General features: G+C 47.4%; 1 protein-coding gene across 2 annotated transcripts in view; it reads left to right on the plus strand.

Moving 5' to 3' along the window:
• dok4 (docking protein 4) overlaps window positions 1-24,986 on the plus strand; it is a 33,736-nt gene that overhangs the window by 5,279 nt on the left and 3,471 nt on the right. The window contains exons 2-8 of one of the 2 annotated variants that reach the window (XM_072718198.1): window positions 11,028-11,242; window positions 22,145-22,252; window positions 22,474-22,588; window positions 22,980-23,099; window positions 23,202-23,391; window positions 24,151-24,289; window positions 24,558-24,675. In XM_072718198.1, the coding sequence (XP_072574299.1) occupies window positions 11,177-11,242; window positions 22,145-22,252; window positions 22,474-22,588; window positions 22,980-23,099; window positions 23,202-23,391; window positions 24,151-24,289; window positions 24,558-24,675 (856 nt within the window). In that variant the 5' untranslated portion in view covers window positions 11,028-11,176. Of the gene's footprint in view, window positions 1-11,027; window positions 11,243-11,335; window positions 16,322-22,144; window positions 22,253-22,473; window positions 22,589-22,979; window positions 23,100-23,201; window positions 23,392-24,150; window positions 24,290-24,557; window positions 24,676-24,986 lie in introns of those variants that run through there. The other variant, XM_023815894.2, reaches the window with a different exon arrangement.

Raw genomic sequence — 24,986 nt, forward strand, 5'->3', positions numbered from 1 at the left:
TTTCTGCTCCATGTCCTGTGGACCAGAGAGACACTCTCTCCGGAGACCGTGTGTCTTTGATGGTGGAGCAGGCGGCTGGGATCACCGCCGGCCTTGCCGCTAAGCTAGCATGTCCACAGCTTACCGGAGTTCTCTCTTTCTCTGGCGTTCATGAAGTAGTATGTGCAGTCCTGAGGGCAAGGCAGCCACGAGTCGTTAAGGAAGGGCAAGAGTGCGACATAGCTCCAGACCCGCCCCACAGAAACAGCCAGAAGGTGTGTGTGTGTGTTTGTGGGTTATATATATTTTATGTCCCCACAATATGATAAAAACCTGTTATTTTGACGTTGTGGGGATCATTTTTTTCAGTATCCTTAAGGGAAACCTTTGAAAAAATCCGTGAATGCAATCAAAAAACTAAAAATGACAAAAGGCTTGTATTTTGTGTGCCGACATGGTTAAGGTTAGAGCTGGGTAGGAGTTAACGTTGTCATTGTTGGGATTAGAGTTTTTCCCATAGAAATTAATATATGGTCCCCACAAAGATATCAATGCAAGTGTGTGTGTGTGTGTGTGTGTGTGTGTTTATCACATGTACGACGGCTGAGTATGATTAGAGCCAAATGAGATAATGACTTTCACATGCCCCTATTTACCAGGGGGGCACTGTGGGTACCTTGTGAATGTGCCCTGCCCCCACTATGTAGGTGAAGACCACAAAATTTGGGGTGTGTGGCCCATTTTTGGGAGAAAACTTAATTTGGACAGGAGTGAGGTCTCTCTCTTTCTCTCTGTATGTCTATCTCTCTCTTTCTTTCTCTCTCCCTCTCTCACACTGTCTTGTGATTCCCTTATTTTTCCTGTTTTTTTTTGTTCATGAACCGAAGAGCTGTTTGTTTAGCATTTTTTACTTTGATGTCCCGAACAGTGACATTCTAATATAAATCTAAAATAATTCTCAGACACTTCAGGCCAGTAATTGAATAATACAGTTGTCAAATAATATTTAAAACTGCAACAAAGCTCAGAGATTTGACTGTTTGACAGTCTGTTGGTTGCGGACAGAGGCTGCGATCATGTGATCCGGCTGCCTGAGGTCGGATGTAGGGAAGAGTTTGGATCCGGAAGACGGGTCCCATCCCGGGATGCGGTCCTGAGCCGGATATCCGACAGCGGGAGGGGAACGGCGTGTGGCACGAGGCCCCGCTGCAGCATGGGTCTGTCACGCCGCGATCTGCTTTCCGTGCTCACGGCGTGCCCCTCAGAGCCCCCCCCCCCCTCAGCTTGTACTGTTTCTGCTGGGCTGCCCCCCCCTTCCTGTAAGAGGAGGCAGTAGCTATGGAAAAAACCACCAAAGTTCTCTATCCTTTCCTTGCAGAAAGTCATTTAATTGATATAACAATTAATAATACTAATAATATTATTCTTATTATTTTGGGTTTAATAAAGTATCTATCTATCTATCTATCTATCTATCTATCTATCTATCTATCTATCTATCTATCTATCTATCTGTCTGTCTGTCTGTCTATCTGTCTGTCTGTCTCTCTGTCTGTCTCTCTGTCTGTTATCACTGTAGGTGTACAGTATACTGGTTTACCTGCTGACTAATGGCCAAGCTGTGGTCTCACTTTTCCATGCCGGGTTCCTGCCTGCTCAGGCTCTACTCTGCTCCCGCTCTCCATCCTTCGGAGGATGAAACATTAAGAGGGTTGCAGGGCAGATGTCACAGAAGCTCCGTTCTGGAACATTCTTTGCTGCTGTAATTACGCAGACAGGGCCGGTCGATTCCTACCACATGCTAATGGCACAAGATGGCATGGTTGGCAGTGGTTTCTTTTTTGATCGTCTGAGCCAGACGCCGCGAGGCTTTCGCTGTCGGCAGTGCGACTGAAGCTCGTTAGAGCTGATGGGAATGGCGATCTCATGCTGCTCACCATCATCTGCCGTCTTCAGGCGGGCTTATCTGGCGGACTTATCTGGAATTACTGTTCCAGGCCGGTGTGTGGCTTTGTGGGTCAGGATGCTGGGGTTGTGACCAGTAGGTCGCCGGTTCAAATCTTAGGGGTAGCAGAGTGATTTCATCCTTGAGCAAAGCTGTGTGACCCAGCTTCTCAAAATGTGCATTTTCTTGGGTAAATGTGTCTGCAGCATCAATAAAATGTGTATCTCCTGCTTGTCATTTGAGGTGGACTGGGGTCCCTCCTCTCCCCCGACTCACTCTTATCTCTGTACAGAGCTGCCTTTTGGGAACAGCCTTTGGTTAAGGGTGGGAGCAGCTGTTAACTCTGTAACTCTGACCTGCATACACTCATACACACACAAACAAACATGGGGAATCCGAATACTAGACCGCGAGGGAGTCCTGTTTACCTCTCTGGGTTGTTCATTGCCGTTATCTGCCCTGACAGATGGGGTCTCTATGGAGAGAGGAACCTGCTTATGATGCCGATGCTTATTGGGGATGTTTGGTGCAAAGGGCAGGAGGGCGGAGGACCCGAGGTGCCCCTTTATGCAACCCGAAATTATTCCGGAATCCTACATTCCGGGATTCAATTATTTGCTCATCCTCGGCCTCGCGGCCTTAAGTTTGCCCTGGCCAGATCAATCAGGAACGGCAAAGAGAATCCAGCCACAGTGCTTCCCTCTTTTAAAGAGTCGCTCTTTTAATATGCTGACTGGGTTCATCTCGATGTTTAAGCCGAGGACCACATAGGTGCCACTGCCACGCTCTACGGGATGATGTTGTCTCACCCCAGGTGACGGTAGTGAATGTTTTGCTGGAATTTCTCAACCTGATGAGGAGTAAGAAAGACCTGACCGGTGTGAGGTAACGCTAACGGCGGCTAATGGGCAAACTCTGCTTGCTTTGTAAGGCTGTATAATTCGTCAGGGTGTGGATACGGGTTTTACCCTGACTCCCAGGAGCCCATGTAATGCAGCAAACGCATGTATAATGCACGCTGTCTGACTAATGGTAGTACACTTTAAGCGTCATGAAGGATGTCCTGAATGTTAGAGATGATGGAGCCGATGCAATCTGCATTCTGTGTGACCTTGTGACCTTCCCCCAGGTTGTGAGAGGGCCTTCCTCTGACCCAGGGCCGGCTTCACACTCCAGGAACGGTGCCTTCGGCTGGGCTGCTACTGGCCTGTTTTCCTGTCTGTATTTTACTTCTGGATTGAAAAAGTAGACTGGTGTTGAACAATGCTTCTTAGTGCATAGCTGAGGTCATCCATTTTCTCGCCAGATTATCTAATATTAACTTTAATAACAACTTTGGATCAACATTTTGGAAAAGCGCATTGCGATGTTACTTTCCGCCGTTCAGGCAACCGAACAATCCATCTTTTTTCGATTTAGCACCGTAAGCAATAACATCGTTGTTGTTTGTTTGCGTACCGTGAAAGTCCTACATAAATCTTGTTTTTTTTCCTTGCATCTTTCTCATTCGCTGCAGACGGCGGCAGCAAAAAAGGCACACAGCCGCAGGCGAGGATGTGTGCAGGGATTGTGTGAAAACAAACGTTTACAAATGCAATATCGAGAAGTGATGTCAGGACGGGTAACCGAACAATGCGCTTCTGTGTATTGTGACATCACGATTAGAGAACAATGTCTGTAATGTCTATCATCGAGGCATGCCAACCTCGTGAACTGCGTGTTTTTATGTACGCTGTCTTAATTGGCATGTAGGAATGTTGTGTTTGTTAACGGCTTGAAAGCCATTTTCATTACACTGTGTTAATTACAGAATTTCTTTTCGACTGAAACCAAAGAAAATGACTGCCTCGCATTTCTCAGGCTATAGGCCTGCTGTCAGGCTTTTTTTAAAGGGCCTGTGGTACCCAAGTCAGTCTTTAATTGGGTTGGGTTTAGGTTGACAGGTATGTCCCCCTGTGTGCTGTGATTATGTAGGGAGGTGTGTTGTTCAGTACGCTAGGGATTTGTAGCCATGTCTGGAAGGTTATTGGTTCAAATGCTGTGGGCTGGCAGCGTCGGGCCCTTGATCTAAGCCCTTAACCTGAACTGCACCAGGGACACTGGATACTAACTGACCCTGCTCCCTGCTTCCAAACTTTGGGCAAAGGCTACTGCTAAAAAGTGTCGATCACAGAGGGCTGGTAGTTTTTTTTTCATTCCCTCTGTATGTAATGGAGCGTCAGTAGCTTGGGGCAGTGTTGAAACTGGAAACACAGCCCCCCCCCGCCCCCGCCCCCCGGCCACCTCAAAGGCCAGTGTTGTCGTGTCCATGTTGTTGGCAGCCAATGTCGGAAGTCAGCATGTAGCTCACTTTCTTTGTGCTGACTGGAGGTGATGGAGCAGATCCAGCCTAACACTGAAATTGTGGCAGCAACCTGAGCCCAGTGTAATGAAGACACGCGACTCGAATTCCCTCCGTAGGAGACTCTCTTCTTCAAATTGGTCTATAACAAAAAAATCTGAGCAAAGCAGTTTCAGACTAAAGTTATATCAGGTTAATTTTATTCCCTATCAAGCCTGAAAGTCCCACATTTACGATGCCCCTGATGCTCACCGCGCTGTCCCTGCTGCGTGATGGCAGACGGCCATACCGCTGCCTGTGACCCACTCTCTCTTTTTCTCTCTCGGGCCAGTACCTCACGCTCCATGGCAGAGCAGTAAGGGAACAGGAAGTCAGAGGAACATTTCAACTTTTTAATGTTTTTTTTATTCTCGGAAAGTTGTCTGATGTGTCAGCAGTTAGCCTTTAATCTTTCCCGATCTCCAAGGGAGAGACAAATGTGTGAAAGTCGAAGGTAGTTTTCTTTGTGACGGCCATTTTGAGGACCCTGAACACTGGGTCATCGGCCCTTAACGCCAAGTGAGCTGAGCCACTACTTACTTGTACACTTATACTAAAACTTCTTAGGAGGCATGTTTGACTCTGATTAGCCAACAGACATCCACATGTTCAATGTAAACATTAGTTATCACTGATGCGGTGTGTTTGTATACTTATATTTGAGGAATGGGACACCCTTAAATACACTGCCAGTCAAAAGTTTTTGCACACAATGAGATTTTCTACATTTGCATGTTACTTACTTAACGTCTACTAATAATACGCTCAATAATCTTTGCTAACAAAAAAAAATTACAATATGTTCACCATTTGGGTTCCTTTATTGGCACGGTTACGGCACCATCACTTTCCATGATATAAAAGAAACTCTAAATCGTCCATAGTATCTTTGTGCTCTGCCATGGATTAGCATCCCATCCAGGGTGTGCCCATCCTCGTGCCCTGTGACAGGCCGGCATCCCGTCCAGGGTGTGCCTGGCCTCGTGCCCAGTGATAGGCCAGCATTCCGTGCCCTGCGACAGGCCGGCATCCTGTCCAGGGTGTGCCCATCCTCGTGCCCTGTTATATGCCGGCATCCTGTCCAGGGTGTGCCCGGCCTCGTGCCCTGTGATAGGGCGGTATCTCGTCCAGGGTGTGCCCACCTTTATGCCCTATGATAGGGCAGCATCCCATCCAGGGTGTGCCCGGCCTCGTGCCCAGTGATAGGCCGGCATCCTGTCCGGGGTGTGCCCGGCCTCGTGCCCTGTGATAGGGCGGTATCTCGTCCAGGGTGTGCCCACCCTTATGCCCTGTGATAGGCCGGCATCCTGTCCGGGGTGTGCCCGGCCTCGTGCCCTGTGATAGGGCGGTATCTCGTCCAGGGTGTGCCCACCCTTATGCCCTGTGATAGGCCGGCATCCTGTCCAGGGTGTGCCCATCCTCGTGCCTTGTGACAGGCCGGCATCCCGTCCAGGGTGTGCCCGGCCTCGTGCCCAGTGATAGGCCAGCATTCCGTGCCCTGTGACAGGCCGGCATCCTGTCCAGGGTGTGCCCAGCCTCGTGCCCTGTGATAGGGCGGTATCTCGTCCAGGGTGTGCCCACCCTTATGCCCTGTGATAGGGCAGCATCCCGTCCAGGATGTGCCCGGCCTCGTGCCCTGTGCTGCTGTGCTCACTGTGGCCATATCCTGCATAAGTGTTTGGAATTTGGATGGATAGTGGTCTGTTTTTTAAGCACCATGCAACTTAACACACTGAGCTATTACTGGCATCAGCTCAGTCTTAGTGTGAAATAAAGATTTACTCTGATTCCACACAGACTGTCTGGGCATGAGTGACAGGCAAGTGACAGGAGGGTGACGTTTCAGCAGAAGGTCACCAGCTGCTTACTCAGGCGTCTGGGCTCTCTCACTCAAGCACGTGCCTGAGATCGCGAGGCTCACGGTGACTGCTGCTTTCTAATGTTTTTTTCTTATTGCTTAAAAAAAGAGGGAAACTCCCGATTGACCTTTTAATATTCAAAGTGTTTGTTTACTGTCCTCTTCCCCTGCTGGGTCACGACCCCTGTGCTGCATGCGTGGACGTTAACCCTGCTGACCCCAAATCACACACATGCCTGTCGACTCCTGTCTGCAGCAGCTATGTTTTTAATAAGATGCTTATCTTTAACCCCATAATGGAGTCTTAATGCTGAGAATTCTCATGACGTTTCTGGCTGAACACCACATTCAGCGCTGCAAGAACATCACCTGCAATCTGACTGTAGCTCTGTGGATTAGGAAGCTGTGCCCATGTTCCAGAAGGTCATGAGATCAAATCCATTGGTTGATAGAGTACTCACATCACCACTGGGATCCTTGGGCCTTTGGCCATTGGTTTATAGAGTACTCGCATTGCCATTGGGATCCTAGGGCCTTTGGCCATTGGTTGATAGAGTACTCTTATCATTATTGGGCCCTTGACCATTGGTTGATAGAGTACTCATATCATTATTGGGCCCTTGACCATTGGTTGATAGAGTACTCATATCATTATTGGGCCCTTGGCCATTGTTTTATAGAGTACTCACATCACCATTGGGCTCTTGACCATTGGTTGATAGAATACTCAGATCACCAATGGGCCCTTGGCCATTGGTTGATAGAGTACTCATATCATTATTGGGCCCTTGGCCATAGGTTTATAAAGTACTCACATTACCATTGGGTTCCTTGGACCTTTGGCCATTGGTTGATAGAGTATTCACATTACCATTGGGTTCCTTGGACCTTTGGCCATTGGTTGATAGAGTACTCACATTACCATTGGGTTCCTTGGACCTTTGGCCATTGGTTGATAGAGTACTCACATTACCATTGGGTTCCTTGGACCTTTGGCCATTGGTTGATAGAGTACTCACATCACCTTTGGACTCATGGGCGAGGCCCTTAACCCCAACTGTTTCAGGGAGGTTGGCTGACTCTGTCCTTGGACCCTTGCTCCTCTGCGAAGACTGAGAGGAGCCAGTGAGTTTAGTCCTCCTGATTTCAGCTTGCGGGGGATGGGTGGTATGTGCCGGTCCCTCCCAGGCTGGTACTATCAATGCAAGTATGGTTGGAGTGTGTCAGGGATGCTACCCCCCCCCCCCCCCCCCCCAAATTGAAGGTCGCTCGATGTTTTTCAAGTAAGGGGCACACAGTTAATTGCCTTTATTTTCTTACCAAAAAAGAAATACAAAAGAGTCTGTCAAGCTGGGTGTGAGCGATATAATGCTCTTTAAATACCCATTCAGAAGGATTGCTGGGGCCTGGTTGTGATGCAACAATGGTTGCTGAGCAACAAGGATGGCCACGCCTCCTTTTTTCCCCAACCCCCTGTCATTAAGCTGCATGTTTGCTTGAAAGGCAGTAAATGCCAGCTGCCTGTTCAGACGCAGGATGGAGTTCCATGGGCTGGAGCCTGTGATACTGAGGTGCTGCCATTAATACCTGCTCATCCACAAACCCTGGTCAGAAAAGCTCTTCTGCCAGACGCAGGTAAAGACAAGCCTGAAAATCTTGTGATGATAAAGTTGCCAGGACTCTATCAGGTTACAGTAGGTGGGAGAATCTCCGCCCCTCCCCCAAAACCGTCCAATCAGAGCTTACAGTGCCTTAACCACCAAACAACTGTCTTCACCGATGAAAGCTACCGTTGATGAGCGTGTGTGAATAAACTGCAGGGGTTTATTCTGATGGACACGCCAGGGTCAGTACCAGCTGCTAGCGGACGTTTTTGGCTGGTAAATCCAAATCTCCAAATCCAGTCTCCCTTTTGTTTTTTCCATTTGGCTGTTCTGCGTCCACCATCGATCACTGACTCAAACCCAGAGGGCCACAGCAGGCTAGATGGGTCCCCCATGGGGCCGGCCGTCCCAGTCCAGCATTAACAGGAATTTAATGGTGCCCCTTATCACCCCCCCCCCCCCATCCTTCCTTAGAAAGGCTCTGTGGTTTGGCACGCCGTAGTGCGCCAGACTGTGTGCTGGGAAGATCACGGAGGGAGGCTGGCTCTGGCGTCCCAGCCACCTCATGACCAGAGCAGGTTTCAGCATCAAGCCGACCTGCTTCCAGTAGCGGGGGGGGGGGCAGGGGGCATAGCAGCATAGTCAGGGGTGTGAGAGGTGGGAAAATAGAGGTGATTACGGTTGCTGTCCGTCTGTCTCTCTCCCTGTCAGTCTCTCTCTATCTCTGTCTTTCAGTCTGTATCCCTCCATTCCTCCCTGTCAGTCTGTCTGTCTGTCTCTCTCTTTCTGCCTGCCTGTCTGTGTCTCTCTGGTTCTGTCTGTCTGTCTCCCTCCCTGTCAGTTCTGTCTGTCTCTCTCTTTCTGCCTGTCTGTGTCTCTCTGGTTCTGTCTGTCTGTCTCCCTCCCTGTCAATCTGCCTCTCTGTCTGTCTCTCTCCTCCTTTCTGTCTGCCTGTCTCTCTATCTCTGTTTCTGTCTGTGTGTCTCTCTGCCTGTCTGAATGCCTGTCTCTCCATTTGTCTGCCTGCCTGTCTGTCTTTCTGTCTGAATATCTCCCTGTCTAGTTGCCTACCTCTCTGTCTGTCTCTCTTCTTTGCCAGTAATTACACAATGCCCCCCTCCTCCCCCCCACCATGATGGTCTGTGGAGGCCTCAGCCACTCAAGCAGCACCAGCTCCCGGATCCCTTTGTGTCCTGTGGGCGTAGCTGGAATCCGGCCCTAGATTCCTGTGGAGCCCGGCTGCATGAATGTGCTGCACTTTTTGCCGGGACTCAGATGCCAGCTTTATGCCGGCGCGGTGACAGCGAGTGGCTTGTGTGTGAGGCTTCTGCAGAAGGTGTTTTTCCCTTCATGATTTACAGAATGACTCCAGGTCTGGCTGCCATGTTGACCGAGTAGGACTATAGCAAGAGTCTGGCATCTAAATAAACCCCGGCGTGAACAAGCAGTTCGGGAGTGACATGACCGCAGGACTCCATCTTGGAACACAAGCCCCATAAATTCACAGGTTCTCTTCTTTAGCCGCTGTGCTACACACTGTGATTCTCTTTAGTTTCATCCACCTACGCTCCATTGCTTTTAACACAGATGAGCATTCAGAGAGAACCTGGAGCCTGGCCGGGGGTGTGTGAGTTTCGAGTAGTGGGGGGTGCCACAGTGCATGTTTTCAGCTTCCTGCCTGCCTCTGACCTCGTCGATCGTGGTGTCTGGATTTGGGGATAAGAGAGACCACATTTATCCATGAATGCAGCTCCCAAACCTCCCTGTTATCTCCCAGTGCCGAATCCAGGACTGGGCCGTGCGCTGTGAAGGTCTATATGGAGCAGATTTGAACTGCATGTTCAAGATGAGCTCCTGGTCGTCATCTCCTGCATCCGAGACACATTGTCCTGCAAGCACTTGGCCTTTATTACAGTCATGAGTGCTGTGATAATGAGTCACAATAAATCCGAATAAATTTTTACAGTGAGTGAGAAAGAGTATTAAATATGTCTTGTTATTCATTCCATTCTGGTTTATAATGATATGAAAATACTACACATTAATACAAATTAATACATAATTTTATAAAATTTAATTGATTTAACGGGCACAAGCAAATTATTCTGCAGATGCCATACAGTTAATTTTGAAATCATATGTTAGCTTATCAGTTATTGAAATATTTAAAACTAGTCAGAGAATTCATAGAGAAATTTGATTTGAAATAGGCTTTGGACACAAGAAGAGCTCTTGTATATTGTTGCTAAGAAGATTTACAGAAGATTAGTGGGCTTGCAGTTATGATGTCACAGTGTCAGGGTCCTGTGTATTTATCAGTCTGTCTGTATCTTCATGGTGTAGGAGGTTCGGTGTTTGCGGTTGGGGGTGGTTTGCAGCTCCGCAGGTTCAGCCTCTCTGGCTGTGATCAGAAGGTCACCACCCACGATCCCTGGCCAGGGATCCTGTGCTTGGCCAAATAGCCACATCTGCATTGGGTCCTTAGGCAAGGACACCCTGAAAAGTGCTCCAGGGGTGAGGGATGGACAGCTGGCCCAGTGCTCAGCCCCCAAATTCACTCTCTATATATATACTGTATGTGTGTGTGTGTGTTTGTTTGTCAATGGAGAGCATGATGGGATATGTGAAAAAACACATTCCAAAATACTCATTCTCACACTTATGCAACTACTGTAAAGCTTCATTTACATTTTATGTACTTTTTAAATCTGTTTCCACTATATTTACTTTGTTTGCACTGTGTACTGTCTTTGCATCTTGTCTGTTTGGCACTATAATATGTATGTTCTACTGTGCACTATGTTCTTGCTGCTGTATGCACCAGAATTTCCCCCTTGGCTCAAGGTCCACGTTAGTTTTCATTTCTTTTGTAACCCTTGCGTTTGGTCACAATGCTGCCAGCACGAGACGTCCCGGCCGAGGGTCAGGGCTTCCGAGGTTCCGTGGAAAATGAGCTAGTCTCAGGATATCTTCAGGCCTGGACGAGTGTGAAATGTGAGAGCAAAGGGTAGGATAAGCATGACAAATTAGAGTGAGTATGAGCCTCAGGACGTCATTCCGGCAAGTTCAGCCGGGAGATCAACTATAGCGCTCGGCGTCCGTGGGATCTGTTGGCTCGAATTTGGCCACTGTCTGCAATGTTTGGATCTAACTAAAGCACAATAACTAAGCTGGTGGATACAGTGACCTGCCTGTGCTTTTAGGTGACCTATGCATGCTCCTGTTCATCTGTAAGAGTGATGGCTTCTCTATGTCCTCCAGGAATAGGGAGAAGAGGAGGCCAAGCAGCCATGGGGGAGAGCCAGGACTAGGATAAACAAGGGAGTGACGGAGGAGGAAGGAGAACAAGGTACATTGGCAAAGAGTGCCGCAGAAAGTGACTGGATGAAAGCCCCCCCACCCCCAGTGAGATGGCCTCCAACTTCAACGACATCGTCAAGCAAGGCTACGTGCGGATGAGGAGCCGCAAGCTGGGGGTGAGTGTGCCTCTGTGGGGTTTTGCCCCACAGGTTTCAGTGCTGGGGGTGAAGCTTGCCTGGGGTTGGGAGCAGGGGGGGGATGGCATCGATGGTAATGTAAGTCAGCACCTCCTCAAAAGGTCTTTGGCAGAGTTGTGGGGTTCAGTGGCTGTAGAGCATCTGTTGGTGACGAAAGATTTACCGATCTTGACTTTGCTGATGAAACTGTGATCTTCTCAGAATCAATGGAGGTTCTAATAGGGGCTCTCGAGGGATTGAGCAAGGAGTCTGAGTGTCCTGGATCAAAACCAAGATCCAGGTCTTTAATGACCTCTTGGGCACAGCCATCAAAGCAGTGTGTCTGTTTGCAGAGAGAATGTCAACTGCATTGGAAGGTTCACTTACCTAGGCACCGACACTCATGGCTCTCTTGACTCTTCCTATGAAGTCAGTAGATGGATTGGGAGAGCATATGGGGTCATGAGGTCACTGGAAAGGGGTGTGTGGCGCTTCCAAAGGTCCACATTTTTAGAGTCCTGGTGCTCCCTGTTTTAGTGTATGGCTGTGACACATGGACGCTATCCAGTGACCTGAGACGAAGACTGGTCTCCTTTGGTACTGAGTCTCTTCGAAGAATGCTTGGGTACCGTTGGCTTGACTTTATGCCGATCGAGCAGTTGCTCAGGGAGTCCCAAATGAGGCACATTGCCTGCACTGTGAGTTATGGCACTAGGAACATGTGGTGCAATTCCCTGAGGGTAATTCGGCTCACAGAATCCTCATTGCTGAGGACCGTAGCAGCTGGACCAGGCACCCACATAGCACCTGGTTGTGACAGACGGCCATTTCCGGAGGGTGGGACTGGACTGCGTGTCAGTCTGGGGAGTCACCAACTGGGATATTTAAGTGTTTCATCTGTGGTGGGCATGACAATGTGCTATATCAGTGCATTCTCCCCCACCTGACCTGACCTGTAGGGAGCTGTTTGGGGGCAGGCCATTGTGTTTCAGGGTCAGGGTGTTTAGGGTTGTGTGTTTTGACTTTCTTGGGTATTTCATGCAATACTGTATAGAGCAGAGTGACATCTCCATAAAGGTGGGAAACTCCTGTGATATGAATCCTAGACTGACTGGTGTCCACTGGGCCTGGATTGGCCACTTGCTGGATTAGCCTCTTCTTTGATTGGCCACTTGCTGGATTGGTCTCTTGCTGGATTGGCCTCTTGTTTGATTGGCCATTTGCTTGATTTTTTTTATTCCTAAAACACTTCGGTTTATTAACACAAATGTTTTCCTTTAATATCGCTGCATAATTATGGGAGTAGTTCAAACTGTCACAAAACAAAAAGGTGGATGCATAAAGTTTCAATGGCATACCACAGAGTCACTAGTGCTGCGCACGAGCACCTGAAGTGGAAACGCACAGCGCTTTTCTGGATGATGGACCACCAGAATAGGCAAAACGTAGTTGTCTAGGCCTGTTTGTTAAATTACCATTAATAATGAGAGCTTTGTAATGACTGTTGTCTTTGTAGCTGCTAAAAACATTCATATTACTAAAACCATATAGTTGTCTGCCTGCTACCTGAGAATTTCAAAAAAGTGTTTTTGAAAATGTTTAGGCTAAAATCTGGGCTTATTCTACATTGATTGATGGTGCCAGTGTGTGTCCGTTCATGGACGTTGGACTTGTTGGGACCAGTGTTATTGTGGTAAACTAAAACTGAAATAGAATGCACATTTAATAAAATAAAAACTTGTGAACTGAAATAAAAATGATAACTATATTTACCAAAAAAAAATTGTCGGACTTTAAACTGCAAAAAGTAGGCCTACCGTTCTCAACCAATGTCTTTTTACCCTGTTTAACCACAATATCTCCTCTTTTAAAATGTGTGGCTGTTGAATTGCCCTTTCTTCACTGTGACTTCAGTACTTACACTTCCGCGGTATCCCAAAACAGTCACATGTGGTATGCTCCGCTAATCAAATTTAATAAACATAAGGATATACTGAATTTATACAGATTACTAACTTTATATGTCACAATATATCTCTCCTTAATATTTTAGGCACACTACTAATCTGCTTATCAAATTGTGGGTGAAAACAATGTCCGTATATTATCTAGAGTGGCATGCAATTTGTTTCTACTTAAATGTAAGTCAATTTTATTTTCTAGAGGAAAATTAATTGCTTAGATTAATCAACCAGTTGGTAAAATAGTCAATAGATTAATTGATAGAAAAATAGTTGCTAGTGGCAGCCCTAGTTGATTGGCCTCTTGCTTGATTGGCCTCCTGCTGGATTGGCTATTTGCTGGACTGGCCTCTCGCTGGATTGGCTATTTGCTGGACTGGCCTCTTGCTGGATTGGCTATTTGCTGGACTGGCCTCTTGCTGGATTGGCTATTTGCTGGACTGGCCTCTTGCTGAATTGAAGTGTAGCTGAAGTCATTCTTAACTCAAGTTCATGACCGAATAAAGTTCTTTCATTCATAAACTTTTACTTGTTAATAGTTTCTCAACCATAAAAAACTACAGCTATTCCAGGCTTTATTTAATTACAGGATTTAGTTAATTCATGGAAAAAGGGGAGGTTGCCCAAGGGAGATTTGGCACAATATGTCAGAATTTCTCTCCATTAATAAAACCTTAGCTTGCAGCTAATCATGGTGATACTATTAACACATTAAAGGAATACAGCAAATCATAAATTAGATAGTAATTGATAATCCATCTTTCCGAATGATCAATTAGGCAATTCATATATTAGCAAAATAATGTATAAAACCAGTCTATTAAGGGATTCAAGGGATTTAAGGGTTTTATTTGTCACATGCAAGGTACTCAAGCAGAACAGTCACCAAAATATGTTTATGTGTGATAATACTTACTCATTATGTTTGTTCCAGTCTTTCTGTATGTGCACATGCAGTGAATGTGTGCATGCGTGTGTGTGTGTGTGTGTGTGTGTGTGCACGTCTTTCTCAATGAGCAGTGGCCCATTTACCCTGGGATTGACTTCATGCTATCACTGGTGCGTGTTTGACAGACGATTCACTAACGGCGGAGAGTATGAACATGTCACGGTAATGGACTGCAGGCTGCCGTCGCCTTGCACAGAGTTCCCTTACGGGACGGGGGTGCATCTCACAGCTGGAGCTTTGCGGGGCGTGAGGGACCCGCCGCTGAGCAGGCTGTAGGGGAGCACGGCGAAGTCGACTCAGTCTGTCGTCATAGAGATCTAAGCAGGAACAAAGGGCTTGTGTGCTTATCCGTTACATCGTAATCACCAAGGGGAAACGGTAACACCGTGTGCTCATGGCATTTTATTCCTGGCCTAATGGGATCCTAGTGGATACCGTTTCAGTTTTTATACCCCTGAACCTGTCCTTAGTGGGGCGCCTTGTCTCAGGATGGCTTGTTTCAGGCCCACTGTCAGTATCTGGGGACGTAGGGAGAATTTCTGACAGCTACCCAGTACTGTTGCTTTCTGCTCGGCCTGGCAAGGGAGCAGGTCTGGGACACTTCTGGGTTCTGATAGCCGGGCCTGGTACACGACCCCTAAACCTGCTTTTGTTTTTGCTCTCAGCTGCTGCTGACATGCAGACAATTGGACCATTGGACTATCGCACTGTGCATATAAACCCTTAGGTCCAGCCCCTCTGTTTTGCAATGTGCTGCTTTTCATTTACATTTACATTTACTATTATTCAGCAGATGCTTTCATCCCAAGTGACGTACAAGTGAGGCAAATAGCACATTACAAACATACGGCTGTCGAGGACTCGGCTAAGCGTAAGTACCGCTAGGCTGAGCTTCCAATTAATGCCCAGGTACAAGTGTTTCGCACGCCAAGTCCTGTGAAAATCCTCCCCCTGTCACTTCCTGTCTGTATGCTGCACCCTGATGCTGAGGTAATGTCATTTTGTGCCACTGTATACCCGTGTATCGAGGTATGACAGTAAAGCCCACTTGACTTGACTAGGCCCATTTCTGTTAGGCCTTGAGTGCCAGGTACACAAGCCTTCCTTTTCTCTGCTCAGCGTGCTACGCAGTCCTACGGATCACCAATCATCCTGCCTTTTTACAGTTTAGAGCAAGCCGCTTGACTTCTTTGCCCCACCTGCAGTGCATGCTGGGTACTCTGAGTGTTGAGTTCCTCCCCCATCTTGGTGACTTTGTAACACTGTGCTGAGATCTGTCCTTCGCAGGCCATCGCTGTCTGATGCTGTCCGGCTCCGCCCGTGGTCTGTCGTCGATACTTCTTTATTGGGTTGGCCGGTGCCATGTTTTGGAAAAGCCCATATTTTCTTCCCCAGCACTTTCACCTCTTATTGGCTAACGATGCCCTGAATGGAAATAATGACACAAATGAGTAAACAGCTAAAAAAGATCTATTAATGGAAAGCAGCACGGGGAGGGTAATAATATATTAACGCATGGACCCAGTCACCCCTGAAAGGAGGATGGAATCACACTGCACTTCGCTACCGTTCCAGTGGGGCTGCAGGGTTATCAAGCAGCTCTACGTGAGAAGCAACCCAAAGAGGTATCTCTGTTCCCTGGGACTAATCTGACATTCTTGCTTGACTGGCACACATCTTCTGGCACACATGTGTGGGGTGCTTGGTTCTTTTTCAAGTGGGTATATTTACGTTTAATTAGCAGACGCTTTTATCAACAAAAAAAAAACAAAAAACAGCAACCTTCCAAGTACAGAGACGGCATCATAACTTACTGATCCACACTCTGCCCTTTGATAGGTGAGGTTTTCCGAGACAGGGGTGCTTTTCCACCTCTTCCCCGTTTCATGCGTGTGTGTTTGTGCGAGCATTTAGGGGATGTGATCGTCTGACCAAGCTAAAAGAATCTTCCAGCCTGATTTCAGGGCCTCGTTGCAGTTGGTAACCACAGAATTGTAATTATCGCTCGACCCAGCCTTGCGTCCCAACCAGGGTCCCTTGCCCCGCCTGGCGTGGCCCCTGGGCCTCCCCACCACAGCTGGCATGTCTATTGTCCAGAGAAGAAAAGCCAGCAGCTGTCTGCACCCAGCAGAAGTTACGGCCTGCAGCTTGTATTGGCTCCTCTTCGTGGTAAGTGCAGACTATGGGTTTGAATGCGGCACCACATCTTTGCTCTACGTTATATTTATAAAAATAGCTATTTATACATGGTGCAGTATTAAAAAATGGCCACCATAACAATCTGTTACTTATCAGGTATTGTAATTCACACAGCTGCCTGTTCTTCTCAGCTACTACAATCTGTCGGTGGTCACCAGGGGGCGCTGTGTGACCTTTGGCTGCTGCGTCATTTTTTTGTGTCCAGCCCATTGGAATGGCTGAATGTTTAAAAGCTGGTGAGAGGAGGGAAATAGTTCAGCTTTGCCTCGGGGTGCTGTGGCATGCTGCTTGGTGTCCTTTAGATTATTCTTTAGTTAGCAGAAGGCAGCCTATCAGGGCACAGCCAAAAGGCTGGCGGGTAAATCCCTATCGAGCCTGCAGGCCCACCCTGCCCTGCCCTCTCTCTCCAGGGCTCTCGGAGATGGATGAGGGGGACGCGAAGCGGAGGGGGTGTGTATATGAATGTCAAGCTCCTTCACCATCACCACCATTGACACGTATCTGACTGCAGGGCAGAATAGCCTGCAGCGTCCCCCGTCCTGCAGGAATGACCTCTGTAAAGAGGCAGGAGAAGCAGCCTGTTGCTGTGAAGGTCACCCTACCTGTAAACACCTTTAGCAAACACCAGTCTGTCACGGTGATGCTTTCCATGAACAGCCTATGAAATTCTCCCTCTGTGCTGGTCCATCCGGCAGTAAGAATGAAATAGATTATAGATTAACCTCATAGATTAACCTCAGTTCATTGGTTATTTAACTGAGCAGGTATCTGACTCACAGATTGGCCTTTTACCATCTCTGCTATATTTTTAATAAATTCAACTCTGCTTGTACTTTTCCCTGAGCAGGATGAATGGTTGGAAGATGGATGGATGGATGGATGGATGGATGGATGTACATAAATTACAGTCTGCATAAATTCTGCTCTACGTAGATTTCTAATACAGATTAAGGACACGTTTCTTGGTAAAATGTGTTTCCACCTCTAGGCTCTAACAGTTGCCAGAGGCCCCTCTGTATAAAGTATTAAAGAATCATGTGACCTTTTAAAAGGATTTTGATTGCCTTATTTTCCCTTCCAGGGTCTTTTGAACAACTTTTGCCAAAGAAAGTAAAACTTCGATTTCTGACAGTCAACATCAGAGGAGTTGCAATTAATCCTTGGCAGTTAATGACTTCATCTTTTAATTTAAGTATTTTTAATGGATATAATGACAGGACAGTAATGAAGGCCTTAAATAGTTTGTCAAGGTGTGAAGGGTGGATATGAAACCATGGCATTAATCTTGGTGATGTCTTTGTGACAGTGCAATCTCTCTCTCTCTCTCGCTCTGTCTCTTTCTCTCTCTCTCTCTCTCTCTCTCTCTCTCTCTTTTTCATATTGAAACACATTTCTAGGGCCTCTGCTGTTGACACCCTAATCCAGGAATCTAATCTGAAACATTATTTTAAATAGGCATAATATATTTAAAATAATACGTGTAAACAGACTGGTTATCTTCGTCTAGCCGAAAGAAAGCTCCTGATAAGGAACGGTGTAAAAAATCACAAGATCACTTCTAGCATTCACGAACAAACATGAACATGCATGAGGACATAGATACCTAGTCTGCACACCACAAAGTGTGGTTCTTCAGAGTCACATGCAGTAGCTTCAGATCCGAGCACTTCCTCCGTGTTTGGCTAATTTTAAGTTTTGCTTTGTGGCGTTTTTAATTAGCAACTGTTTCTTATAATCTATGCCACACAAATCCAAGCGAAAATAAATGGGGGGAAAAATTAATATATCATTTAAATAAAAAAATAATAATATTTGAGTATTCAGGTTTTGTTCTGTTAGCTATTGTTATCATTCATATAGCTGATAATGATAAAATCGCTGTACTGTTGGTCTCTGTGCCCCATTGAAGGAATGTTGCAGTTGCTGGATAAAATCCCCGCTCTGGATAGGGATCAGCAGTCAGACGCGGAATCACAAAGAATCGGTGTTAAAATGAAGATGAAGGAGTTTTCCATACATGGCAACAGCCAAGTGTGTCAAATGCATAGATTAGAAGAAGGGAGCATTTCAAAGACTGCGGAAAGTCCAAAAGCGAAGTGATATCACACTGCCTGTGCCTTGAAGCTTGGGGAGGCCAGCCCCCGCACTGAAGGAGCACCAGGGCTCAGCCACTCCAAGCCTAAACCTGATCTGCACAAGGAGGTCAAATTATCATGCGTGGTTTTGAATTACAATTAATGTAAAAATGTAAAAGAGTCATTTGTTAGGATGTAATGAAAGCGTTCATAGGGAATACCATCACAAGGAGCTGTTTATGTAAGAGTGAATTAAGCATGCAGATTGCTCCTGTTCTCTAGCTTTGCAGAACATCTTGTCTTGTGTTCCACCCTCCTGGGTTCTAACTATCCCCTTAACCGCGTTCTGGGCCAGGCTCCTCGCTCTGCTCTCAAGCTGTTCCTGGCTGTATCTACCTTTCTCAGAATGCCGTCTGCTCCCGTGGTACCCAAAGCACACAAGTCTTTATGTGGCACGGATGTTATCGATCTGCCGCTTGACTCGATATCACGGGCTGTCCTCGACGAGGGTGGGACACACGGTGACTCAGCGTGACATCTGATTCGACGTAATGGGTCTCCGTGAGGGAAAAGAAGACATGCAGTTTAATGGAGTTAATTATTTTCATTTGAGTCTGTAGCCTGAAAGCCCAGCGTTGGGCAGGAGGGACCTGATTAAGTGGTAAAGTGACTGATTAGACATGAAGGGGCAGGTGCTTTGCCTTTTGTAGCAGCGTGCATGAATACACTGGGTGCCTTGTGAGCACTGTACAACATTGCTGTCTGTGTATTGAGAGGGATTTAGAGCTGTTAGTCAGGGGCTTATACAGGGGCGGCGCCACTGATAACTGATTGGCCCCCGGAATATGCCCTGCCCTGTCACTCACCAATTCAAAACATATCATTGGCTATTGATAAGATTGATGCCTCTCACCTTAAAAAAATCCCAGAATTGTCCCTGATGTGTGTAGAGGAGGGAGAGGAAATGCACAAGAAGTGTAGTATCCCAGCGACACTTTGTTTCAGGTGGAAATACTGAAATCTATCAAAGAAATCTCTGTTTGATTCCTTCGGTGGATGTTATTTTTTGGAACATGATTGGCTGCCAGAGGATAGAAAGTACTAGAGGTGATTTTGGTGAAAGCCAAGGCTAGAAAGGAAAGCTATCAACTGCCATTGTACCACGTCGGCCAAGAGACTGGGCTGCAGTCATAGTACGCTGGAGTTATGGCAGCAAAATGAAACGGCAGTAGCTGCAACCTCTGCAGGAGATGGAGGATCTGCCTGTTTCTTCACTAAAGAACCAAGCCGGCTGATTTCAAATGTGTGAGATGCAAACATATACCCACTCTGCCCAGTTCGGCCCAGTTCTGCCGCATCAGGAGGTGGGTAAAGGGTAATTTATGGGCAGCTCACGTTCGCATTTTCCTCTAAATCACCCTCCTCCCCCCCCCCCCCAAGCCGATCTCCCTGAATCGTCGATCACAGTTAAGTTCTCCGGTGAAGCGTCGCTTCCTGCTTCTTCACGTGTTACGATAATAAAAGGCTATAAGTCAGTGCGGCCGCGGTGTGGTGCCCGTCTCTGCTGGCACGAAAGCCAGCGTCGCACGGAGGCTTAAACTGTGAAATTGCACTAAAAGTGCAAACAGCTTCATCTGCTGTGGCTGTTATTGGTGCTCATTAAAAAGACATTAGCTAGATGATGAACTATGCAGGGTGATGAACAGCTCCCTCAACACGCTCCTCGCTGTCAGCTCTCCGGAAGCTTCCCCCATGCCTCGGAACGTGTGATACACTAACAGCGTGCTAAATGACGGAGCAAAGACTTCATGCCTCCTACAGGGTAGGTGTGGAATCTCTTTCTCTGCAAAGGCCAGTCCTAACTAGCTTGTTAACAACTGACTAACCTGCTATATCAGGTGTGCTACCATCTAACTTTAGGTATAATTCATGCTGTATAATGCCACCCAGAATCTCTGTGGATTCAGAAATATGTTTGCTTAAGAAAAGAAATGTATCAGAACAGAAGGTTCTCCTGTTTTTATATGTTTGGCATTAAGGCTGAATTTGTGGTTTAAAAGACTGCATGCCTTTTATCCCAGGAAGTGCAGTTAATCCTGAATCTCTTCCGTATTTGCTGAACCGTAAATATGACAAATGGCCATTCATGGGGTGTGTCAGCCATTTGTTATTAAACCATTTGCTAAGCAGATAAATAATAGTAACATGCAAGTTTATGGAATATGTTGTGTGTAAATCAGTGTCATGTATCAGGTTTTGTGGCACTGCAGGTGTTTGTGTTTGTTTTTGTGCAGTTGAGTGTTTTTCCACTTCAGTATTGCCATCCGTCCATCCATCCATCTTCTGTACACTTATCCTGATCAGAGTCATAAGTCCAGTATTACCAATAGGAACTAATTTTCTAATTAATTGTCTAATTTATTATTATGAATTAATCATTCGTTCCACTTTATCCGTATCGTATTTAACGGACATACGTGTGTGACGCGTGTGGGTTTATGGGTATGCGTGTGTGACTTTCAGCTGCGGCTGACGAGAGGAGCGAGGACGCAGGCTGAGCCAGTTTCCCTGGCAACACAGGGCCTGTTTGTGGGGGACTTGCGTGCGTGAGAGAGACGTCCCGGCGTAAGGCGCTGTAACCCGGGGACATGATGTCCCCACAGCAGTGTCATGTCAGCTCGCATCTCTGCATGCGGGTTTCGCATTATTCCTGCACGACTTCAAATGTCTGTTTTTTCCCATTATGCTTTGTAAAACTGTCTGATATGCGACGTGTTATCTCGGGTAAGATATGTCTGACTTTTAATTCCTGTTCCGTTCCATTGGGGATTCGGATTTAATGACAGTGACATACCTGCCCACCCGCAGGGGATGGTCTTGTTATAAAAATAAGCATCCTGCCAGCCGGCCTTTTTGAAGTCGTTTGTAGATCTTTCCCAAGTTTCTGAGTGATTGAAGTGATCAGTAGCTGAATTGCCTGAGAGGATTTGTTCGTTGAAACAGCTTTATTAAAAATGGCACAGTTAAAAACTGGCCGCAGTGCATTTTTGAATCATTGGTGGTTTAAAGTCTGTTTCATTAATATATGGCGTGGATTTCCTGTGAAGTTAAAAACAGCCGTATGCTACACTGCATTGCTCATATCTGCTTGATGTCTGTTTATCTGTGAATATGGCGAAATCAGTCACAAAGTCCCCGTTTATCTGTGAAGCCCCCACTGCGTACGTGACGCTGCGGCTGAGTGAGTGTGTCCGTGTGACACTTGCTGGTTTTTCACAAAAACACTCTGATGCCCTTTGCGTGAAAGTGACACCCCCGTCTAACACCCTGTGTGACTCCTGTCGCTGAGTTAATGTGTGCGACCCCACACGTGACGGCCCTGTGTCTGTTCAAGGATACAAAGGATTTAAAATCATTCTTTGTCATTTATACAAGTACAAATACAATGAAATATTTGCTTGCGCCTCTCTCTTAAACAACATAAAACAATAAAGATCAGTAAACAGGAAATGAGAGTAGTGAGAACAATAATATACATACAATGTATACAGTATACAGACCATATACCTGCAATGATTACAGTATGTATGCAATATACATACATACATACCATACATGAATGATAACATGGAGCCGGGGTTACAGTGTGAATGACATGACGTTGGGTGACAGTGACATCATCCTAACCCGCCCACTGCCGTTCCTCCTGCCCCTACAGATTTACCGACGCTGCTGGTTGGTATTCAAGAAATCCTCCAGCAAAGGTCCCCGACGCCTGGAGAAGTACCCAGATGAGAAGTCAGCATACATCAGGAGCTGCTCCAAGGTAGCGGCCGAGCGGGCCGGCACAGACCCCCACTGCTGCCTCATCGCTCTTCTCCTCCGCTCTCACGCACCTCGTCTCCTTCCATTTTCCCTTCCTAACCCCCCCCCCCCCCACCCCCATTTCGGTCTTTCGTCTCTGTCAGTGAATCCCAACTTTCCTATGGTCGCTGTCGTTTGCAGCATCTCTCTCTCTAAGTCTCTCCCCCCCATTTTCTCGGTCAGGTGACGGAGATTGGCGACGTGAAGGCCGTGACCAGGATCCCGCGGGAGACCAAGAAGCAGGCGGTGGCCATCGTCCTTCCGGACGATTCCACCCGCACCTTCACCTGCGACTCAGGTGAGCCGGAGAGGTTCGCCCAAGATGAGCTTTTGCCCGTAACGGGTCCTCCTCTGCTTCCGGGCCCAAAGAAAGCCAGCTCGCCTTGTCCTGCACCTGCTCCATGTCCTTTCTTAATTCAGGGGTGATTTAGAGCATGTTTTAAAAACAACACCCTCATTCTTTTGTCAATGTATGGCATTGGACCCCTGTGATGTTAAAAACAGCCGTATGCTGCAGGGCTTCTTAAACTTGCTTGACGTGTCGGTGGAAGGAACCATTCTTTCAGTCGCGGTCTGAGACAAACTATAAACTATCAATTTGTGAGCAGTTATATTTGCAAAATCCACTGTTCCGCCCATGACTCAACCCTTCAAAGGATCTGCTCGAGATTCCTTCTGTTCCCCCTCAGAGCTTGAAGCAGAGGACTGGTTCAAGACCCTTTCTATCGAGTGTTTGGGAAACCGGCTCAACGACATCAGTCTGGGGGAGCCTGACCTGCTGGCTGCGGGGCTGCAGTGTGAGCATACGGGTGAGCGCCTGCAGCTGCGTCTGCAGCTGGATGCAGGCCCGGCCGCGCTGCGGCGACCACACCCGTGTGACCGCCTGCTGTCTCTCTGTGTTTTTGCGGCAGAGCGCTTCAACGTGTTCTTATTACCCTGTCCCAACCTGGACATCTACGGCGAATGCACGATGCAGATCACGCACGAGAACATCTACCTGTGGGACATCCACAACCCCCGCACCAAGCTGGTCACATGGCCGCTCTGCTCGCTAAGGCGATACGGCCGCGATGCCACACGCTTCACGTTTGAGGCTGGCAGGTGAGGGAGTTGACGGGGGCTGTGGGGGGGGGGGGGGGGGGTAGTGCGACGCCACTCGCTTCCTGTGCCTGGGCCGGCAGGTTTTCATGGTCGGGTTTTTTATGAAGCGCTAAGCTGACAGGCCAAGGTCGGGCCGGTAAAGCCCCTTCGATTGGAGGGGTGGGGAAGGACAGGCGAGACGTTGACGGCCCTGGTAGCCGCTCCCCCAGCCACCCAGAGGGTGATTTACACAAGCCAGAGTCACGGGGCTCAGGGACAGCAAGATTGAACAGATTAGGGGAAAGTCATTGCTTGACACACACGTCTTATCTCGTCCTTCTCTTTTCATTCTTAGTGATGAAAAGAAGACAGAATTCATTGCTCTGGCGGGGCATCCCTCAAAGGACAAAGGACTTGTGTGTCATTAGCTGGGAAAAAGGCAGTAGGCTACCTCCTGGTGGCAAGTTTATGTACTGCAGAAAATCGATTGTGATCATGTTAATATAGCTGTAGGCATAAGCTAACTGGAGCTACATCTATTATCATGATGAAATAGAATTTACTCCTCCGCTCCTTTTTCATTTTGTGATGTTTTATGGACCATTTTTGCTCTGTATTCTGTATGTCAGTTAAATGGGATTGAAATCATTTTGTGAGCATTTATGGATACTGGTGTTTGGCTTACGTGTGTGCATATTGTTGAATTATTAGAGTGTGTGGGTGTGATCGGAGGGGTGCGTGCGGCCAAACTCAGCGCACTGTCTCTGCGCATGCTCCCAGGATGTGTGACAGCGGAGAGGGTCTGTACACCTTCCAGACTCGAGAGGGGGAGCAGATCTACCAGCGGGTCCACTCTGCCACGCTGGCCATCGCCGAACAGCACAAGAGAGTGCTGCTGGAGCTGGAGAAGAACAGCAGAGTAAGACAGAAACACAGGAAGACCATGCAAACACAGGAAAACCACACCGAGACAGACTAACCTCACTGAGACAGACAAACCGCACAAAAATAGACAAACCACACAAACACAGGAAATCCACACCAGTCATGCCATCATTGCACTCTTGGGTGCCGCCTCAGTATCAACACTAACCTGGCAGAGGAAGGTGGTGATGGGGCAATGTTTATGGTGATGTTTGAGGCCAGCGATGTAGATGTTTTTCTCTCTCTCCACCTCTATCCCGTAGTTGCTGCTGAAGGGTTCAGAGGCCAGCTCCTACCCAAGCACCCCCACGGCCGTCCTGCCCCGGAGTGCATTCTGGCACCACATCGCGGGTCCCCAGGGCAGCCTGTGCTCTATTACTGGTGTGTAGGGAGCAGGCCAGTCAGTCAACAAGCAACGGACACTTGAAACATTTTACATCCTACTGTTGTAATTCTGGTTTGTTTGATAACCTCGAGGGTGCAGCAACGAGCAAAAGTGGCCTGATTATGACAGCTGTAGTAATCAGCCAATGATATTCGATTTAGCCTAATTATGACAGTTAAACAGTCAATGAAATTCGATTTTGTATAAACAATGTCTGTCAGTGAGATTTACTGACTCTGAAAAATGTAATCAAGAGGGTATTAAAAACAGCAGAAGAGTTGTTGTAAGGCAGAATCTCTTCTTGTCC

Source organism: Paramormyrops kingsleyae, chromosome 11, assembly GCF_048594095.1.
Source record: "Paramormyrops kingsleyae isolate MSU_618 chromosome 11, PKINGS_0.4, whole genome shotgun sequence".
Taxonomy (NCBI): Eukaryota; Metazoa; Chordata; class Actinopteri; order Osteoglossiformes; family Mormyridae; genus Paramormyrops; species Paramormyrops kingsleyae.